This window comes from Cupressus sempervirens, chromosome 5, assembly GCF_028749045.1.
Source record: "Cupressus sempervirens isolate cs-2001-9-10 chromosome 5, ASM2874904v1, whole genome shotgun sequence".
NCBI classification, from domain to species: Eukaryota; Viridiplantae; Streptophyta; class Pinopsida; order Cupressales; family Cupressaceae; genus Cupressus; species Cupressus sempervirens.
This window is the reverse complement of record NC_143122.1, coordinates 193,596,217-193,619,587: the sequence shown is the minus strand read 5'-3', so window position 1 is coordinate 193,619,587 and position 23,371 is coordinate 193,596,217. Positions and strand designations below refer to the sequence as shown.

Here is a 23,371-nt window from a genome sequence, read left to right as displayed (position 1 = left end):
ATCCTTTTCTTTCCCAAGAGGACTCTTCTCTCCAAGGAAGGCTTTGTTTTCATTGCGATTACTCTTTGTTGGTCTAGTCGATGCCTTAAGGGATGGTGGCATGTTTAATATTGCATTTCACAATTGTGGCATTGTGAGAAGAGGGTGATTTAGTTTTATTGGGCTTTAGGCCTGCATCACCTGCCTTATGATGTTTTTCTCTGCCTGCGTCCTCGTTGAGGTACTCGTGGCATCCTTTGTTTCCCTTCTTTCGGCCATCATCTCCTTCTCTATTTCAACTTTTGTTTCCAACATCCTTTTTTTTTCTTCTTTGGGATTAGGGTACTCACCTTTCTTTCTTTGCATTCGGGTAATGACTAACATTCTTCATCGTACGCTTTGATGTTCAGTAGGTTAACCTTTGGTTTTGGGCATTTTGAATCGTCGTGATCTCCATGACCACACCATTTATACAGGAACTGTGGTGCTTTGCTCTTAGGACTGTCCTTGGAAAAGTGGCCCCATTGATTACAGGCATGACATTGTATCATAGACCGCCCACTTTGATCGTACTGTATACAACTATGACCTCCATTATTATTGTTATTATTTCTACCTCTTCCTCATCAGTTATCCCGATATCGTCCCGTCAATTTCATGTTGGTGTTTGCATTCCCCATTCCCGCACCGCTTGATGTAAATACCTCCTACCTTATTAGAACTTGTTGGTGGCCCTTGGTTTTCATGTTGAACGAGCATATTTTAGTGGAATGCATGGCTATTTGGTAGATGTTGCAGAACTGATTTTTCGGGCAAGCACCCTTCGTGTGGCCTTCTATACAATCCGTACACCATAAGTCCCTATCAGTACTTCAGCTAGGGTTTTTCTTCATGTTCTTGAATTCTTTCATCATATGTAGTATATTTTTTGTAGCGCCTGAATCTTCTTGTTTGATTCTTCGTCGCTACTCTCCCCTAAAGAATCGTCTTCCTCCTCAGACAATCTACTTTCTTCTTCCTTGTTTTACTTTCCTTCTTGAGGTCCATCGCTCTATTATATGCATCAATGTATGATGTCGGGGGTACAATTTTCATCTTTTTGTGTAGTGCAGGTTTCAACCCTTAGACAAACCAATTTTTTTGAAGCCATCAACCGGTGGGCTTTCCATCTTCCCGACCAACTCCTTTAGTCTCCGCGCATATCCACAGAAGGTTTCATCCTTCCCTTGTTTGGTGTTGTAAATTTTTGCTATAACTTTTTTATCATCTCTTAATAGCCGGAATTCTACCCCAAAGTCCTTTAAGTCTACCTATGTAGCTATTTTGCTTGTTTGATGTTAGAAAACCAATTGATTGCTACTCCCCTCAAAGTAGCTGGAAATTGTCACACCCAGTCATCTTGGTTTGTCACTCCATTGGCCATCCATATGGTTTCACATGTCTTACAGTGTCGTATGAGGTCTTCTATACCATCACTTGTGAATTTAGGTAGTTTCTACTTCTGCCTTACCATAATTGGTGTCTGTTGCTTTGGTACACTTGGCTTCATTGGTTGCGTTTGTTGTAGCTGTGTTGGTGTGTTTGTTGCGTCCCGTGTTTGTTCTCATTCTATGCCTGCGTACCCACTTTACATTGCAGTGTAATAGGTTCTAAAAAGAGGGTTATACAATTATCGAACTATACTTGTTCGTATGATGTGTGATTGACAAAGTGGTCACCCTGTGCTTGTGCTCCTTCGACACCTTGAGCCGCTTTGGTTCCTTATTCTCCTCTATTGGGATTCTCCACATGTGGTGTATGTAATTTTAGAAATTCTTCCCTCGTTTCCTTGATCAGATTCAACCTTTGCCGCATCTCCTCTAGTAAGTCCTCCATACTTCTTGGTTGCCGATGGTTAGGTAAACCATGCTCTTTGTTCAGTGCACCTCCTATGGGTCCATGGTCACCCTCCGTGACCCCACCATGGCACCCGTCAGGGAGTTGCTCGAGTCGTTGCCTTCACTTGATTTGCTGTGCGAGGATCAAAGCCTTCTGTACAGGGTGGACATCATCATTATATTTTTCTCTTTTATTTCTATTCTTATTCAATTGATTTGGCATCAATTCTTATAAACACATCATAAATAACAAGAACACTTTAAGTTATATATAGTCTTCGTACATCCTCATGGTCGTCTATGCGACCATTACCGAGTTCTAGTGCTCTTTTCCCTCACACTCCATTTACATTACCACGGCCTAGGCTCATGGGTTAGATCTCCGTCGGGTTTCATCCCAATCCTCTGAGTCCTGACGGTTACATTCCAAAAAGTTCTTGAGAGTTTGTTGTTTGCGCTGCTCCCTCTTAGCTTCCTCTTTTCCTTGTGCTTGTGCAAGGAATGCTTGCACAAACAATCGAGGGAACCAATGCAAAAGTCAGTTGACAGCGAGGTTGATGTTCAGAGCGTCCCAAACTGTGTCGACCAAAACTTCCTCCCGTATGGCTTCTCTACAAACAAACATTTCAATTATCGCACGAAAAAGTATGTGAAAGTTCTCCACCTGAGCATGCTCACGTTCATACAACTCGGTCACGCCATCTTCATTAGTTCAAATGTTCTGTTGTGCAGGTATGTCCATTTATGCTATCCGCTACATTGCACTTTCCTGATTCAAATCAGCATCGACGCCAAATTTTATCGTATAGGGTGAAGTAGATTAATGCATATCACGGTAATAGAGATAAGACATAAATGCAATGCTTTAGGAATTAGACATATTCTTCATTAGTGTTCACATGCTTTAGTACATCATATGCAAGTACAAGATAGAACATGAATCGATAATACTAAATGACTTTTCTCTCAAGGGAGAGTTACATGTATAGATTCCGAAGGGGTGCGACCGAACCGTTGCGTCATAATAGAACACCATTCGGGTACTAATTGACTGACATCTTAACTAATTCTGATGGCATAACACTTTTGCTGACGACAAGCAGCTCCTATATATTCACTGTGAAATGGACTGTTTTTATATATGTACAATAATGCATATACTTGGTAAGCAAACAGCCCAGTGATATCTAGTCGCTCGGCCTTCCTTTGGGTCATACTAGATATGTGAGACCTCCTAGAACATTCACTCGACAACATCACCTTGCCTCCAGTTGTTCTTTCAGACGGTCGAGGGACCTCACACACCTTCGCCCTGGACAATATTGTTTGGTTGTGGAGTACTTCTCGCTTGTGAGGAGTTCTTTTGTCTTTCCGCTCTCCTGTTTCGTTCTTTATGCGGACATTGTTTGGTGCTCCTGCTGCTGCCTGCGGCCTTGTTTGTACGTTTTTCAGTCCCTTAGACCTGTTTGTGGTCTCTTTTTGGACATTAATAAATTTATCTTATCTTAGTCTCATAGGCTTCCATTTGCCTCTATTTTAGCAACAATGTCTTTCACCGTACCATTCTATGACAAGGCCTTCATCAAACTGGGACCCTTTTGACTACCATTTCATTCCTGAATGTTGCTCATTGACCGCTATGGGGTACTTTGATTGAATCTTTTCCCTTCAATGGCAATCTTTTCTCTGTTGTTGGCATGTATCTGATGTTAATCTACTATTGGTACAAGGACTATGTTGTGACTTAACCCTCGGAGCTGCTATCTTTTCATTACCAGCATGCATATCTTTCCCCTTCATTTAAAGGATAAAACATGCAACATCTTTTAAGGACTTTGAAAGAGTCAAAACTTTGCTACAATGATGAAAATTTCTTATGGAAAGTGACATGTGATATCAATAATATTAATTATCAGTGCCTCTGTTAATGTCCTTCTCTCATTCTAAGGGAAAAACACATAACAGCTGCAGTTTTTCACCGAGGACAATAAATCATGCCATGTTTATATCATACGCAACTGATTTTGCATTGTTATTTTGCTTCCTTCTAGCAGTGATCTTGCCTCTGCTTTCATGCTGACAGTGTTGCCCCCCTCTCTCTGTAACATCTACTTCTGCTCATTTAATCTTTGTTCACCATTACTGCTAAGGAAAATTGATGCTCTCTGTTTTTTTTGAGTCATCATGTCCACTGCTTTCATCGCATTGCTTTTTAGAACCATCCTAAGATTTCCCACTTATCACTTCTTAGATACATCATTTCTTCCAAAATAGCTCTTTATCAGTGCATTTTTGTGTCTATACTGTACATCACCAGTTGGTTTCCTCCTCTACGACTCACCAGTTCTCATACAAAATAGTGAATAGCATTTTGAAAGCAATCATACATGTCTTACCAACAGGGGATATGATCTCATAAAAGCCTACCCCTCTGTCTAAACTAGCTGTCATAGAAAGCTTGAAGGTTTTGAAATTGCCATCATGTTCTCTCCTATCAAATCATGATTTTAGGACTAAAAACAATGAAAACCTTTAAAAAGCATTGAACGCAGATGGCCTATGCTTGCTGCTGCTAGAAATAAAGTCTTGACCAAACATCTAATCAAAAAGAACTACCTGTAATAACCCAGAAATGGTGGAAAGAATCTCTTTTTCCTCTTGTAGTGGATGTATTACACGAAAAAAATCTCACATAATGCATGAGCTTCTTCAAAAGATGGCGGACACAAAAGTTGTGGATGATCAATGCATGAATTTATACATATAAAAATCAACATGGGCCCATGGCTGATCTATTTAATAATTATTGATGCTTTGAAAGAACCCATGAAATACGCCTTCCCTCATGAAGATCATGCTGTTCGTGATCAAATCTTTGAAGTTGGTACTGAAATCTTTGCATTCTTTTCAAACAACTGCCTGTTCTTGAAGAATCTGCTTCCCTTTATACAACCACTAGAACCTGCTTCACGCTGCTGTTTCTATATTAAGATCCTTGCGTGAAAATGATTTTAAGAATGTCGATTTCCATCACTTTTCTTATTTTTCCTTGTCACTTCTATTTTGAAATGGAAACTCGCTGCTAACTCATATTCGTGGCATCACTTCTTGCCTTGGACAGCTATTCCATTCCTTCAAATCCACGATTCTCACTATTAAGTTGCTGTTTTGTTCAGTTGAACTACTTTATCAAACTTGACAGCCATGAAAGAGAAAGCAAGAAATTAGGGCTTTTGTCTCACCAAAGCTGTTAACTCCCTTTGAACTTGGTCGCCCTTTAGAGTTTGGTCAAATTTTCACCATCTCTCCCTCCAAAACTTCAGTGAAGAAAATATATGTGATCTTTCAAAATCTTTTGCATTTTGGGGTCACTTCCAAAATGAAAGTATGTTTTTTCCTCAAATAATGATAAGGCCTTCCATTTTATTTTATTTTGGAATTTAAGAACAAGTGCCTTCCCTCAAAAATTATTGTTGAAACTTTGATGTGATTTAGGCATGGAATCTACTTTCAAGACACAAGGCACTTCACTTAGGACCTAGGTGAAATATTTTGGCCCAAAAGGGGAAAATATGCAACAATGCACATGATTTTGTTTGTTAACATTTAATGTAGACTAAAGTAGACACAAAATTAAACTGTGACAATGTATTGACAATGTTGACAAAAATTCTATCTTCTAAATGTGGATAAAATTAAATGATAATAAAGTAGACACAAAATGTGAATTATGAAGAACAAGTGAATATATATATCCTTGGAAAATTGACCGTCCATTTGTCATAACTCTAAAGTACTGTCTATGGACAAAATCGCAACCCAAATTAGATTTAATGTTTAAGATCTTGCTAATTTAAATTGAAATATCAATGTGATGTGCACATTGTCTCTTTTTTAATAGGTAATGGGCCTTAGCCTAGATTAATGATTATTATTAGTTGAGATTAATTATTATTATGTGTTAAACTTGAGTAGACTTGAGCCCAAGACCTCCGAATTGAGAGGCTCATAATTTACCGTTGTGCTCTAGGCTTTTGCATGTGCAAATTGAAAATTTTATTTAACATTTATCAATCTATTTGTATACGTTGGTTGAATTTTTTGTAATTGTTAAATATTAATAGTGATATTCATACTGGTCTGAGAAGTGCAGACCACACCTTAATCTTCTCCCCTTATACCATACGAAAGCATTATATACACTACACTTGACAAATAGATGGGATACAGTCCTTGGCAGTAAACATGTTATGTACTAACTATAACTAATTGTTATGTTAGTTAACATTTTTGTTATCTCCTTCATAGGTGCTGATTTCTACAAGTAATGTATGGGCCGACCTTGAGAAGGTCATGTCCCTTTAAGGGACATGCCCTTTGGTCTTGGTATAAGGGGTGGGTGTTATTGTAGTTTAAGGATACACAAAAATATTGAAGTCTGCTCTTTAAAACTATACGGCCCTATACAAATTACTGCAGAGATAAACAAGTTCAGAATAACATTTAATATTCTGAAAATTACATTCTACATTCATAAAGAAGAAGAATATCAGAGCATCAACGAATAAAAGGTATTATCTTAGATCTGAACCTATAAAATTTACAGAAACTTTACGGTAATTGTTATATATATGGCCTGAAGTTATAGATTGTAGTTGCAGCAATATTATAGTAAAAAAAATGCCTACCTTTGAATCAAAGGCATCACTTCCCAAGTCGTTACGAATTTGTAACTAGTTGTGCCTTAAGGCTTATATGTGTGTCCCGACAAGCTTTCATTTCTAATTGTGCGGTAAAAGTATCGATCAACAATGCTATTTGAAAACTATTTTGCCATTTCTCAGGTTTTGAGTGTTTCACAAGTTGGCAGGAGAATAATTAAGGTTTAAAATGCCATTTAACTGCGATTTAAACACACAAAAATGTTTAAATTTGCAGTACATTAATTTTTTAAAAATATAATGTTAATTTGATAATAATAAAATTTATTTTATTATATTGTTATTTAATATTTGTAGATTAATATCAATTATTAATATTACCTTGACTAACATCAAGATTAATATTAATGCTTAATATCATATTTATTAATTGACAATAGTAATAAGGTATTTAAATAGCGTGTATGCATCTTATATTATATTTGTATTGTACATACTAATCAAGGCGTATGACATTAGTTTCTAATTTGTACGGACTTAGCAATGACATTGTTTTCTAATTTGTACGGACATAGCAACACTGTATAGCAAAACCAAGTGACAATAGCATATGACAGGACCACCCCCACAACCATATGGTCATCAAGAACATCACACAACACCCCATGCCATTCAACCTGAGCATAGTATGACTACACAATGATCGCATATGCTGGCCTCACTGTCTCTAATCACTGTCAACTGGTTGAAGACATTACACAAAAACCTCTGAAAAATTTCACATGCCCATGTATCAGGTTCTCTTAGTTGCATCCACATCCGAATTTAAATAGCTTAGTAAAAAATCAAAGAAAAATAAAAATGAAAACTGGCAAAGCAAAACAAAAGCTAAGATAAAAGAAGAAAATGACTTAATGCATATGAATACTAACCCCATAAAGCATGTCTTAGAAATTGACTCTATGATTCTGGCTTCAAATTCGTAGGGTTTTTTCTGATTTTGTGAATTCAAAATCAGAGACAACAACTAGAAACCCTATGACAGAAATCTTAAAGGTAATTGTATCTGGTAGTGCAACTAACCTGCCCTAGCCAATTTGGTGGAGATATTAATCAGGCATTTCATTGTGAATTTAATTTGAGTATTAAATTTGTGATGTCTAGTACCAAGAGACATATATAGAGTTTTGGTCAATTTGAGTTTAGTGGAGTTTCAATCTGAACAATTTGAGTTTAATGCAGTTTCATACTGGACGATTTGAGTTTTATCGGAGTTTCATTCTTGACAATTTGAGTTTAATGGAGTTTTATTCTGGATGCCTTGTGCTAGCTTAAATTTATCCATAAATTTGGTTCATTGGTTTGAGAATATTTGGACATGTGAATGTATTGTATTGCACAAACTAATTTTCCTTTAATGGCATGAAGATTGAGCAGACATGAAAAATGCAGTGTGGTGGATGACTGTTAGAGAAGTTGTTTTGTCATTTGAAATTTTTTTTATGTGAATTATGGGGTTTCGGTTTACTGGACGCCAATGTGGCATGGTTTTTTCTCCATTTGTTAAACACGAGCGTCCTTCTTGATTGAAGCATTGAGAAAATGGTGTGTGATTGCTAAAGATGTGTGTAAGAATATTGATGCGTGTGTATTAACTGTTGGATATTGGTTTATTTCTGCCATTGAAGAATCTCTGGAGGTCAATTCATCACGAGACTCTGGGATGGGAATAATAGTAGAGTTTTGCCGGTCACATCAGTACTTTGGACAATGTTGATGAGTTCTATTTTGCTGTAGTGATTTATTTATTTCAGTTGTGGTTAGCATTATGGTCTCCTTGAATATATGAGTTTGAAGGCAATATATTTGCTATCTAGGTTATATAGCAGAAACAACGTTTCATTCAACTTTTAGCCATCTTTATTGTATTTAAATTAATGCTTGAGATTTAGAAATAAATGTACCTTCAAATGAACTTGAATGAAATGCTACAAACTATAAAATCTTACAATCATTCTCATTTTACATTTTTGCTGCTTCCTAAGTGTATTTCTTCTTGGACTCACTTAATTTCATTGAGTACTCACACTTTTCAATGCTGTGAGTTGGAAAGCAGTTGGCCTATAGAGATTGTAAATCAGCTTAAAGAGTATTAGCCTAGGCAGTATGTTTGGAACTACAAACAGTTTGAAAAGCTGATATGTTTGAACTTAGAGGAGCCATTAACTAGCCAAAGACAAATACTGCGAAGCTCTTAATAGATGGTGATTTTGATTGTTGTCCAACTAAATAAAAAAATACTCTAGAATAAAGACTACTGTCCAAATTAAAGGATGAATCAATTATTCAATATTTTCGGCTAATAGAAAGTTTGAAAACATCACAACCCAACACCAGGCAAGATGCACAGCCAAAATAGAAAATGGCTTGGAGGATGAAGCTGATGCTGATAACTTGCAAAATAGTGTCATTAAAATCTTTAAAACTCCTGATGTAAACCATTTCGTGTAGGTGAGAAATGTGGGCATCAAGTGATTTTTGTATCATTTTATGGGATTTAAACATGATTAAATGACATGTATGCAGTCAAAATCATACTTGCAGAAAAATTCAGCAATTTTAAGAGGGAAAAATTTGTATCTGTCAGTAATTTATGATATGTAGAGTGGATGGCCTTTTTTGCTTCATTAGTCTGTGTATCTCAGTTGATCGATCCAATAATATTCCTCAACATTAAAATGTTGCAACCTATTCTGTAAGAGGTGATGCATTCTACTAAAAATGGTTAGTGTGCGTGTTTCATAACTGTAAAATTCAGCATAAGCTTTTAAACAGTTCCATAAGCTGTAGAGGTGACAAGAAGTCCATACAAGCCACCATATTGTACTTCTTAAGCTGATGCTGGAAATGTTTCCTGGTTGCAATCACTAATGATACAGTGATTATAATCACATTCGACTTTACATATATCAATTATTGCAGCTGAAACAAGCAACACATTCTTGGTCTTGTAGAAATAGACTCTTAGCATTTTTCAAGTGGATAGCATTGCCTGAAGAAATCTGAATAGGAATAGTGCCAACTTCAATTGCTGATAAGTGCCTAAAGCAACTTGAATTCTTATTTGTTGTAACAGTGAATGTGTTGATAAGCCTTTTGTCATTAGGCATGTCATATAATTTTGCCCTATCCTCATACATTTGTTGTCTCAAATTAACGTCAGAACAAATGGCTGATATCATTGCAGAAGTTGTTTCAAGCCTTGAATTAAGTTCATCATATCCTCAATTGAAATGTCTGTATTCATAATAAGTTTCTTATTCTAGAACTTTCTTTTTTGATCATTCACGCTTTTTCTTCTTACTTTCATAATCATAATTTTTTTTTTATTGCCCCTGTAACAAGTTACATTGGCTTTCTCTGGCGTCCAGTACCCTTCTAGGGCTTCTTGTCTTGAACTTTTCATCCTTCCAAGGAAAGAAATGTTCTTGGTTTTTCCTTTCTTCTCAAGGACAACTTTTATGTCTATAATTTATTGTAAGTGGATAGCTGCTCAAGTGTATAGATACTTGTGACATAGTCTTCTCAAGATGGGAAGAAGCAATGTACTAGAATTGGTGTTAATACTGTATCTTGAACATAAGAACCAACAGTGAACAGCTATTGTTTTGGTTTGGTAACCTTCATGTAATAGCTAGACAATGTTAAATTCATCCATTTGCGGAACGACTATTTTTCAGAAACATCTTTAGTTATATATCGACTCTTTGGATTGAAGTTGTAAAATAATGTTGCTTTGTTTGGCAGCCCTCAAAGTGTACCATAGTCAAATCTCCCTGTGATGTGAGGGATGAAATGTTCTTCCACGGAGTGTCAAATGATTCTTCTTTCTTTGATGGCTTTCAGCTTGTACGCAAGAATTCGTTGAGGATCTGTCCATGTAGTAATATCCTCCATTACTTATGAAAATAGTAGTGCAAGAAGAGAGAAAAAAATAACTCACTTAAGTTCATCAGAATACAGACAACCTTGCGAAACAAATGACCTACTCTAGGCTAATATCCATAGTAATATCCTCCACAAGTATGAAAATAGTAATGTTCCCCATCTATTTTACAAGTGAACAATAAATTATAATAATAAAATTAAAATAAATCAATCAGTCAATAATAATAATATTATATATAACTTGTATAAAACATATATATTATTCCTACAATATTTTATGAAAAATGTATTGTTTACACATTATATTATTGATATAAACTGTCATGTCCCCTTTTTAGCGACATAACTTTAACAGGGGATTTGCCTATCATCGACTCTCGTAGGCAAATGATTATGGGAAGAGGGTCATTTTTGTTTTCCGATAATTACAATTTTGCTCTCGAAGAATAATAATTTAGTAAGTGGGGCCTACTCGTTCTAATATTAAATTAAGGTTGTACTCTAACTTTATAAAGTTATTTATTTAATTTTATAAAGTTTAATAGTTGAAGTACATCATAAAAGATGTTTCCGGAAAACTTTCAGAAACTTCTCAGCGAAGTGAATAAATAGAGGACATAAGGCTCCCATTTGGACAAGCGATTTGTGAATTCTACTACTTATTATATTGGAGCAATTTGCGGTCTTGGTCTGCAAATTTCCATTGGATCTTTGGGAACGAAAACTCCCTTGGGTCTGCATAACTGAGGTGGTGAGATATCCTTCGAAGGGTTGCACATTGGAAGTGGTCTACAACCATTTCATGATTGGGTTTATTGCATATTCAAATTGTTGGAAAGGTGGCGCTCTCATGAAACTCTAACGAGTGATACTTGTATTACTCTCATTAGACTACCGGCAGGAGACAAATTCAAATTATCCCTCATTCACAGAGGGTACAGGACTGGAGGATTTAAAGTGAAGTAGGGAAGCATTTTCGAGGTACCAATCCCTCATACCCGTCCTCTGACTTCATGCGAATTAATGCGATATTATCCTAACAATCAAAGGAGGCCGCTGTACTCCGCGTTGGAAGATATTAATCAAAAATCGCGCAAGTTATACAGCAAGGGAAGATTATTTCAAATTTGGTTCACCGTCAGATTAAGTTTGAACCAGTCCCGTTAATTCCAGACAACGGATATTAGTGAAATCCTCAATCTCGTGCGGCGATAATTCTGAGGGCAGCATTTCGAATCGTTGACTGAGACAGAGGAAATTATGCTCGACAACGGAAGCCACGGGTATCAGTACCAAGGGTGAAGATTGGTCACGAGCTATTAAAGTCACGATAGGGATTGACTCGTTTCAGTTCGTCATCCACAAAAACGGGAGAAGCAGGCGTGGAGTGATATTTTGACGTGGATTCAAGGTTGCCGGATTGAGCCACGACCCAGGTCCTTTTTTAAATTCGATCATTGTTGAAATACCAATTAAATATTTCAGATGATATTGCAGATTAGATACTCAGTTTCTCCTAAAAATTCGATGTAGTTGTTTCATGGGTTATGTTAATCAATTTGAATAAATTATTAGAGACTTTACCTTTACCATTGACAGATGCCTGCTTAGTTTTGATAGAAGTCTTATTGCAAGGCAAAGCTTGCGAATTGTTGACGCTATAGTAAGGGTTATTAGAGTTAGTATGCTAACTGTTTGATACTCCTTGAAAGTTTTAAAATTTTTGGTGTTAAAAGAAGCAAAACCTGTCAGGGTTATTTCATAAACTATAATGTGTAATAATAATAATAAGATTGTATAATAAATATTATAAATAAATATATTAAATCATTAAGAGATTAGCAAATAAATATATTAAACCATTGAGAGATTTACAAATAAATATAACAAATAAATTATCAGGGTAGAAATATCATACATAACAATACATGAAACTGTAACTGTGGAGGGAAAACTATATTCCGATAAATTACAATAAGTCCATGAAGTGGCATGGCTAATATTGTATATCTTTTCTATTGATCAGTATGATTATTAGGAAAACATTTGCTATGGAGGTTTGTCGATACACATATATGTATCATCTAGTAATTATTCAGATTACCACGATACCACAATGCCCAATATAATGTTATATGCTGAGTTAACGATAACGAATATGGTCAGTCATTACATTGACCGATTTGTCAGTAGGTATAGCAAAATGGTACGATATACAAGTTGACTAATACAATGTATATCTCAACCCAATAGGGATAATGTAAACAATTTTTTATGCCTGATGTCAAGGAAATGAATACAATGCTAAGTCATCGCAAAAGGTAAAAGTGAATGATCGAAGATCATAATACTTAATACAATTATACCAGTTGACAAAAATAGCAATTATTTATAGAGACAAAACAATTATCCAAAATATGGTCTATTGCCACATGAGAGGCTGTCCAAAGAGTCAAACTAATTCACTGCAGATTGAACATCATGATTTGCTAATCCATCCATAAGTAACAGTGATTACTATCATCACACGCCAATGAGACTAGGGTTAAAAGACAGCCAGCGATCGGTAATACAGTCTAAAGTTAATAGATATTAATCAACAGTCAAAATCATATTACTGACAATCCATTAATATCAAAGTATTAGAATTGACAAACAACTATTCGTTGTCACTAATCCTAAGCAAGTCGCATCTTAAGTGTATCAGCATATGAACAGTTGGGAAGCGCTAAATATAAAAAGGGAGATGTTATAACATCCAGTAGTTTTGATCGACCATGTCAATGTCATTTATCAATGCAAAATCGATAAGATGATTAGGAAATCTAACAAGCATGGACATGACTTTTGATAGTTAAAAGATGCAAACATTTGATGATAAGGGGATATATAAATAAGTTTAAGTTCAATTATTCGATTCATTCAGAAAATTCTATCCCTTATACACCCAGATTTTTATCTGCACAGTTAAGCAAGGGCCTGACTGGCATAAATATGTTGAATGTAATAACCCGAAACGTTTAGATCTTTGTGAAACACCCATTCCTTAACTAATCAATGGTTTGGCATTTCGTCAAACATTTTGCACGCAAACTCTAATGCTACTGTAGGAAACCCAAACCGTCTTTGCTAGCAATGCTGATGAAATGCAGGGGTATCTTCTTTTTGCTTAGTGTTCTGAGGTCTTTTCTTGTAATTTTTGAACATGTAATTTCTTGAGATGCTAGTAAGGAAAATAACAGATGCTGAAAGTTGAAGCTATTGCAACTGATAAAGCTGATTCTGAAAATGATAATTCAAACTTACAATGTTGAATGTAAACAGTGAACTCATCTAACTGGATTAGAATAACTAGCAATTCTTATTATGATTGATTTTTTACTGTTCTCAACACAATATAGACTGGCAGTCCCAGTGAGTTTAAATTACAACTGTTTAGTACCCAAGCACACTAAAATTTCAGAACATAAGAACCTGATGTAAATGGTTGTTTGCAGCAGAGATATACACTTGTAATGTAGAACAATCAATGCTGCAATGCTGGCAACCTGGGCATGTAACAACAGAGGAAAATACGCTGTGAATTTGTGAGACTCAAACACCTCCAATGCCATCTGTAGGGCAAGAATGCAGATCGCTCAACAGCAGTTATATCCACGACAATAAACAGGGAATTTTGGCATGTCAATTTGCAGACTGATTACACCAGACTTGCAGAACTAAGTGCCCAGCTCAGAGAATTCCAAATGCTCAAAGAACAGCTCCAATGCTGCCTCAAATCTTGAGCTCCCGAGACACACAATTTTGCAAGGAAGAAAAAGCTGAAAATACCAATGCACAGTCATGCCAAATGGCAAGGGCAATGCCGCTGCAAAATTGAAACATTCAACCGCTAACTTTCCCACAATGTCACCCAAATGCAGATGCAATTCACTTGTGGTAACAGAACTGGGAATCACCATAACTCAGAATTACAAATAACTCATCAATCTCACCAGCAAACCTTCTTCTCAGCTACAGGGATCACAGTAAGACAAGCTATCAATATCCAGCTTGCACAACAACTCAATCTCACTATACATCAGCAGTGGATTGATTCACAACTTCAATCTTTAGAAGCCTTAGATCAAACCCTTATACTTCAGCAAGGGCACACAAACCAACACTTAGAAAAGCCACAAAGGCAACAAAGATGAATAAATATTCAGGCGTGCTTTTTCCAATGAAATGAGCTCATATTTATAATCCCTTGTTGACAAAAGTTTCTCAAAAGAATTCAACTTCAGAACTGCGAAAGTTTCCCAAAAGAACTCAGCTCTTGAAACTTTCCTACACAACTCTTTTAGTAACATTTAATACTTGGCTTAGGCATATAATTAATTAAATAAATTGCCCCTTCAATGATGACTCAACCCTCAACTTAAGTGAAGTTATAAAGATAAATTATAACTTTACAATAAACCATTTAATAATTTAATAATAATTTGGTCATTAAAAATATAATAACTTCCAAAATACTTATCACCTAAATATGTTGTCTGAACCAAGAGTCAGTCAAATTATCTCTCCATGTGACCAAATGCATTTTCCAAAAATAGAAAGGGTCCATCTCAATCAACATCTGACTTAGCACAAATAGTGAGTACACGAGACTAAACCCAAATGAAGTCCAATCTGAGCCAAGCGAAGACCAACCTGTAGCTTATTGAATTGTGGAGAAGACAAGACCCTCCCAAGCCAAGCCACTACCTCAGAGACCCTTTATCCATAATAATTAGTCTACGAGGATCACAATAATAGTCTAATCTCTCAAGCTCTGATGCTGGCAAAAATGGGGAGATTACATTGAAAGTATAGAATTGCAAATCAAAGACATTCTCTATAAAGTATAGAGCGATAAATTTATTGATAAAAATATCAAAGAACTCATTTCAGAAATTATTTTTTTAGATATAATTTCAAAGTTTTACATAATTATTGTAAAGATATTTAGTAGACTATTGGATTGATTTTACAAACTTCCTACATAAACAGTCATCTATCTTCCAAGCCAATCACATGATCATAAGAGAGAGCAAGGACAGCGATCTATTAGGATATGCATCTTAAAATATATTTAATATTATATTATATAAGAAGATTGTATCCTTGCATTCCCAATCCATACAAATCTCACAAATTAAGTTCTCTAAAAATCGTAGCATTTACACAGCACAAAGTCCTTTAGATTCTTCGACCAAAACTCAAAGTTCATAAATATAATCATTAGATTGTGAAGATAGAAGAAATCTTACAAGGGACTTTACATATTGGAAGAAGAGAGAAAAATAATAGCTGACTTAATTTCATCAGAATACAGATAATCCTGCAAAACAAATGACCTTTTAAGTTGAACTCACACCATAGTAATTTCCTCTAGTAGCTTTGGAGTTACAATTGCAGACTGAATAAACACTTGTTTGTCGAACTCCATCCATGAAATTCAAAATTTGGGGAATTTTCACCCTTGCCAAATTTTATCCGAATTGTATGATATTTAAAATTGTATTGTTTTATTTTAACATAATTTGAGTGATATAGTTAAATTATTTAGCAGTGTTAAACTATTTGTACAATGTTGTTTATATATTTACTTATACTTAAGAAATAAATTATTTAGGGCAAATTTTATGTTGATTTTTTGTTTCCAAATTTTTACCCTTTCTGAACTTGATCTGAAGCTTATGATCGCCGAACTTGAATTTGAATTTCAAATCTTGTGACTTAGGTTGAACTAATCAATCAAAGTTGATTAGTAAGCAATTCTGTTCTTTCCATATTCTTGGTAGCTATAACTCCAAGCCAGATCAACCTTGTTTACCTATTTAATTTGGCTAAGTGCAACTGATTTTTGAAATGAATGATAAAACAGGAGGAGAGTGAATATCACGATGAATAGCCAATGAAGGGTTTTAATATCAAGGATGATACTGCATATTTCACATGGTAGTAGAATTTCATTGCATGGTGTATTACAATTGCATTTGTTACATTAAAAAAGTAAGTAAAATGTTTAGTTGCTCTTAACATATGTATTTTGCCTCAAATACATCATCGACTTGTTATATAGACAAATGGCTACAGAATCCGATTACACAGTGTATTACAAATGCTTTTGTTACTTTAAAAGTAACTCAAATGTCTAATTGTTCTTAGCATATGAAATTTTCCTCAAATACATCATACACTTATTAATTGCAATAACATAATGAAGGAGGAGAAAAGAAAACTGGAGAATAAGAGTTGAACTAACAAAGAAAGTTATTAACACTTTGTATTATGCATATATATATTAACTCAAACATGAGAGAGATATTCCTGTTTGAGTGATCTTGTTTAAGCTTATTCTTGTTAAGTTGGATATAATTTTGTTATAAAATTAGCCTTATTTTTTATTCCAATATCTTGTACATGCCATTCTTGCATACAACATAAATAATAAATACACATTCTTTTATTTTCTTCCAATTTAATGTGCCTAGAATTTGGACAGGGTTTGGCAATGAAGATGGTAGCAGCAGGTGCTGAGCACACAGTTGCTGTCAGTGAGGATGGAAAGCTTTATGGCTGGGGTTGGGGCCGTTATGGTAACTTAGGTTTGGCTGATAGAAATGATCGATTCATTCCAGAAGAGGTGGCTTCAATAAATGTGGGTGAATTGATCTGTTTGAAAAAAGATTCTCATTGCATTGTTCTTAAGCAAGCCTTTAAAATCATTTATCTTTTTTGAGGATGCCTTGCATAGCAAAATTAAATTTCTGCTGCCCTTGGTACAGATGCAAGAAACATATACGGTGATTTTTAGTGGACATCCCATATCCCATTTAAATTTGCTTCTATATGTTGAATTGAACTTCTAATTTAAATATTATGGTGAAGACGTGTCCATTCACTTGTTCTTATTTTAATTAATTATTATGCTTGAGGAAAATAGTCAATCATAAAACATGGTAGTCAGTCTTCCAAGGCATCTCATGTGGCATGTATAAACAAACCAAGTGACCATTAAGTTGAACTAAATGCATAAGGAACAATAGAAATATATTTCTGTTATACAAGCCACTTATTTTGCATGTTCATCATATTGTAAAATATATTAATTTCTTTTTAGGATGGAAGAATGCCACACGAGAAAGTAACTTTGAATATACTTTGCAAAAATGAAACATGGGAACCTAAATCAGTAATTATCCATCAATTATGAAACATTAAGTGTACAATGAAGTATGGAAGTTAAATGTGTTTGACTAATTCTGTTTTAAATCCCATCCTGTCTTTCAGGTAGTGAATGTAGATCTGTTTACAAACAACCAGTGAAAATGAACTGTTCCTGGTATCAGGTCAGAATAAATGTTCAGTTCCAGATAACCAACCATCCCTTCATCCCTAAATCAATGTGTTTGAGGAGAACAAGTAGCCAGGCGGTGCAAATACCTTGCAGTTCAGATTTTGTCCCAACAATATAAATTTCTTATTATGATTACCTGTGGAACTTGAGGCAATAAATGATCAATATGGTAATTAATACGGCTTTTGCATGATGCATACGGTGGACAACTGACAAAATATACATTTCATAACAGAGATAGAAATACTAGAAATAGTCAATATTAGGATGCTAATTAATTTTACCATTTGCTTCAGCACACAATGTCTTGCCTTGGTTCTATAATGTAATAGAATTTATTGTTCTATGGCTACATGGTTTGGTTTCTATCGTTTGATGAGTATCCCATTCCTCGCATTGATGAGTTGATAGATGAATTGCATGGGGCTTGTTATTTCACGAAAATTGATTTGAGATCAGGATATCACCAGATCAGAGTCCGTGAACAGGATATTGAGAAAACTGCTTTCAGATGTCATTGTGGGCACTTTGAGTTTGTAGTCATGCCTTTCGGCCTGACCAATGCACCTGCCACTTTCCAGTCCACTATGAACAGAGTTTTCCACCATCAGTTGAGGAAATTTGTGCTAGTGTTTTTTGATGACATTTTGATCTATAGCCGATCATGGCAGGAGCATCTAGAGCATTTGGAGACAGTGTTGAACATTTTACAGAAGGGGTCCTTGTATGCAAAAGAGTCCAAATGTGACTTAGGGATGACCGAGCTGTTATATTTGGGACACATTATTAGTGCAGATGGAGTGCGGATGGATCCTGAAAAGATTCGCGCTATTGTTGATTGGCCTCCACCAGAGAACCTTACATAGTTGAGGGGGTTCCTTGGTTTATGTGGTTTCTATCGCAGGTTTGTCAGTGGCTACTCACGACATGCAACTCCCATGACAGATCTATTGAAAAAAGGGGAATTTGTGTGGACTCAGAAGGCACATGACTGTTTTATGAGATTTAAGGAGATAATGACTACGTGCCCAGTTCTAGCATTACCTGATTTCATGAAGCCATTTGAGCTTCAATGTGATGCATCTGGAGAGGGAGTAGGTGCTGTACTTATGCAGAAGAAGCACCCCATAGCTTATGAGAGCAGGAAGCTCAGAGGCCCCGAGCGTTCATTCAGTATATATGATAAGGAGATGTTGGCCATCATGCATGCTTTGGCCAAATTCAGACAATATCTTGTGGGTAGCAAGTTTTGTATTAAAACTGATCATAACAGTTTGAGGCATTTCTTGGGACAGCGGGACCTAAATGATCGCCAGCAAAAGTGGGTAAGTAAGTTGCAGTCATATGATTTTGACATCTCATATGTCAAGGGAACTCAGAATGTTGTTGCAGATGCTCTTTCTCGAAGGCCACACCTCACTCTTATGGTTCAGATATCAGAGGATTGGCGACACTTGATTATAGCAGAGTATGCCAGGGATACATGGGCCTCCGATATAGTGGAGGGAACAGTGATTGATACCAGATACACACTTGTAGATGATTTAATCATTTACAAGAACAGGATTTACCTAGTCCTAGGATCGAAGGTTAAGCAACTGATTTTGAGAGCATTTCACGACTCACCGACAACAGGCCATCCCGGGTACTTCAAGACTTACAGGTCAGTTCGAGAGCGGTTCACTTGGAAGGGGTTGAAAGCTGATGTTTTGCAGTACGTTCGAGAGTGTCTTGTTTGCCAGCAAAACAAACAAGAACACACCTATCCGGCAGGGTTCCTACAGCCACTTCCGATCCCTGACAGGAAGTGGGAGTGCATCTCCATGGACTTTATCACAGGTTTGCCCAAGGTACAAGGACGAGATTGTATTTATGTGGTGGTAGATAGATTAACAAAATATGCTCATTTCTTTCGGCCTGACCAATGCACCTGCCACTTTCTAGTCCACTATGAATATAGTTTTCCACCATCAGTTGAGGAAATTCGTGCTAGTGTTTTTTGATGACATTTTGATCTATAGCCGATCATGGCAGGAGCATCTAGAGCATTTGGAGACAGTGTTGAGCATTTTACAGAAGGAGTCCTTGTATGCAAAAGAGTCCAAATGTGACTTAGGGATGACCAAGCTGTTATATTTGGGACACATTATTAGTGCAGATGGAGTGCGGATGGATCCTGAAGAGATTCGCGTTATTGTTGATTGGCCTCCACCAGAGAACCTTACACAGTTGAGGGGGTTCCTTGGTTTATGTGGTTTCTATCGCAGGTTTGTCAGTGGCTACTCACGACATGCAGCTCCCATGACAGATCTACTGAAAAAAGGGGAATTTGTGTGGACTCAGAAGGCATAGGACTGTTTCATGAGATTTAAGGAGATAACGACTACGTGCCCAGTTCTAGCATTACCTGATTTCACGAAGCCATTTGAGCTTCAATGTGATGCATCTGGAGAGGGAGTAGGTGCTGTACTTATGCAGAATAAGCACCCCATAGCTTATGAGAGCAGGAAGCTCAGAGGCCCCGAGCGTTCATTCAGTATATATGATAAGGAGATGTTGGCCATCATGCATGCTTTGGCCAAATTCAGACAATATCTTGTCAGTAGTAAGTTTTGTATTAAAACTGATCATAACAGTTTGAGGCATTTCTTGGGACAGCGGGACTTGAATGATCGCCAGCAAAAGTGGGTAAGTAAGTTGCAGGCATATGATTTTGACATCTCATATGTCAAGGGAACTTAGAATGTTGTTGCAGATGTTCTTTCTCGAAGGCCACACCTCACTCTTATGGTTCAGATATCAGAGGATTGGCGACACTTGATTATAGCAGAGTATGCCAGGGATACATGGGCCTCTGATATAGTGGAGGGAACAGTGATTGATACCAGATACACACTTGTAGATGATTTAATCATTTACAAGAACAGGATTTACCTAGTCCCAGGATCAAAGGTTAAGCAATTGATTTTGAGAGCATTTCACGACTCACCGACAGCAGGCCATCTCGGGTACTTCAAGACTTACAGGTCAGTTCGAGAGCGGTTCACTTGGAAGGGGCTGAAAGCTGATGTTTTGCAGTACGTTCGAGAGTGTCTTGTTTGCCAGCAAAACAAACAAGAACACACCTATCCGACAGGGTTCCTACAGCCACTTCCGATCCTTGACAGGAAGTGGGAGTGCATCTCCATGGACTTTATCACAGGTTTGCCCAAGGTACAAGGACGGGATTGTATTTATGTGGTGGTAGATAGATTAACAAAATATGCTCATTTCTTTCGGCCTGACCAATGCACCTGCCACTTTCCAGTCCACTATGAACAGAGTTTTCCACCATCAGTTGAGGAAATTCGTGCTAGTGTTTTTTGATGACATTTTGATCTATAGCCGATCATGGCAGGAGCATCTAGAGCATTTGGAGACAGTGTTGAGCATTTTACAGAAGGAGTCATTGTATGCAAAAGAGTCCAAATGTGACTTAGGGATGACCGAGCTGTTATATTTGGGACACATTATTAGTGCAGATGGAGTGTGGATGGATCCTGAAGAGATTCGCGCTATTGTTGATTGGCCTCCACCAGAGAACCTTACACAGTTGAGGGGGTTCCTTGGTTTATGTGGTTTCTATCACAGGTTTGTCAGTGGCTACTCACGACATGCAACTCCCATGACAGATCTACTGAAAAAAGGGGAATTTGTGTGGACTCAGAAGGCATAGGACTGTTTCATGAGATTTAAGGAGATAACGACTACGTGCCCAGTTCTAGCATTACCTGATTTCACGAAGCCATTTGAGCTTCAATGTGATGCATCTGGAGAGGGAGTAGGTGCTGTACTTATGCAGAATAAGCACCCCATAGCTTATGAGAGCAGGAAGCTCAGAGGCCTCGTGCGTTCATTCAGTATATATGATAAGGAGATGTTGGCCATCATGCATGCTTTGGCCAAATTCAGACAATATCTTGTGGGTAGCAAGTTTTGTATTAAAACTGATCATAACAGTTTGAGGCATTTCTTGGGACAGCGGGACCTGAATGATCGCCAGCAAAAGTGGGTAAGTAAGTTGCAGGCATATGATTTTGACATCTCATATGTCAAGGGAACTCAGAATGTTGTTGCAGATGCTCTTTCTCGAAGGCCACACCTCACTCTTATGGTTCAGATATCAGAGGATTGGCAACACTTGATTATAGCAGAGTATGCCAGGGATACATAGGCCTCCGATATAGTGGAGGGAACAGTGATTGATACCAGATACACACTTGTAGATGATTTAATCATTTACAAGAACAGGATTTACCTAGTCCCAGGATCGAAGGTTAAGCAATTGATTTTGAGAGCATTTCACGACTCACCGACAGCAGGCCATCCCGGGTACTTCAAGACTTACAGGTCAGTTCGAGAGCGGTTCACTTGGAAGGGGCTGAAAGCTGATGTTTTGCAGTACGTTCGAGAGTGTCTTGTTTGCCAGCAAAACAAACAAGAACACACCTATCCGGCAGGGTTCCTACAGCCACTTCCGATCCCTGACAGGAAGTGGGAGTGCATCTCCATGGACTTTATCACAGGTTTGCCCAATGTACAAGGACGGGATTGTATTTATGTGGTGGTAGATAGATTAACAAAATATGCTCATTTCTTTCCTATCACCACTACCCACTCAGCAACTCAGGTGGCAGAGGTTTTCTTTCGAGAGGTTTTCAGATTGCACGGATTGCCTCAGAACATTGTGAGTGACAGGGATAGCCGTTTCATGAGTCATTTTTGGCAAGAGGTATTCCGGTTATGTGGCACGGAGCTTACACCCAGCACTAGCTATCACCCACAAACCGATGGTCAGACGGAGATTGTGAACAAATGGGTGGAAGGGTATTTAAGGAATTATGTGGCAGCTCAGCAGCGAGCTTGGGTCAGATGGATATATCTCTGCGAGTATTGTTACAATACTACATATCACATCACTATACAGATGACACCCTTCATGGCACTTTACGGTTATGAAGCACCTAGTTTCTTGGATTTGTTGTTGGGCGACAGTCGGGTACCCAGTGCAGGAGAATCATTACAGGAGAGTAAGGATATAGTTGCTACTCTCAAAGATAATATTGCGAGAGCTCAGAACCAGCAGAAGCAGTATGCAGACCAGAAGAGGACTGAGCGTAGTTTTGAGGTGGATGATATGGTTTAGCTCATGTTGCAGCCATACAGGCAATCTACTCTTAAGAAGAGTGGTGCAAAGAAACTCAAGCCATGCTATGACGGACGATTCAGGGTTATCAGGCGAATTGGTGAGATGGCTTATGAGTTGGAGCTTCCGGCAGACAGCAGGGTGCACAATGTGTTTCATGTGTCCCGCCTCAAGAAGGTGTTGGGTCAAAATGTGGTGCCTTCCGCAGTATTACCTCCTTTAGACGATGAGGGAAAATTGATTTTAGTGCCAGAATCCATCCTGGAGAGCAGAGAAAAGCAGCTTCGCAGAAGAGTGATCAGAGAATACTTGGTTAAGTGGAAAGATCTACCTG

At 37.2% G+C, this 23,371-nt stretch overlaps 1 protein-coding gene across 7 annotated transcripts in view; it reads left to right on the top strand.

The window, feature by feature from the left end:
* UVR8 (Regulator of chromosome condensation (RCC1) family protein) overlaps window positions 1-23,371 on the top strand; it is a 267,087-nt gene that overhangs the window by 107,161 nt on the left and 136,555 nt on the right. For all 7 annotated transcript variants that reach the window (XM_089829080.1, XM_089829077.1, XM_089829082.1 and 4 more), the window contains one exon: window positions 16,998-17,153. In XM_089829080.1, the coding sequence (XP_089685206.1) occupies window positions 16,998-17,153 (156 nt within the window). The remainder of the gene's footprint in view (window positions 1-16,997; window positions 17,154-23,371) is intronic.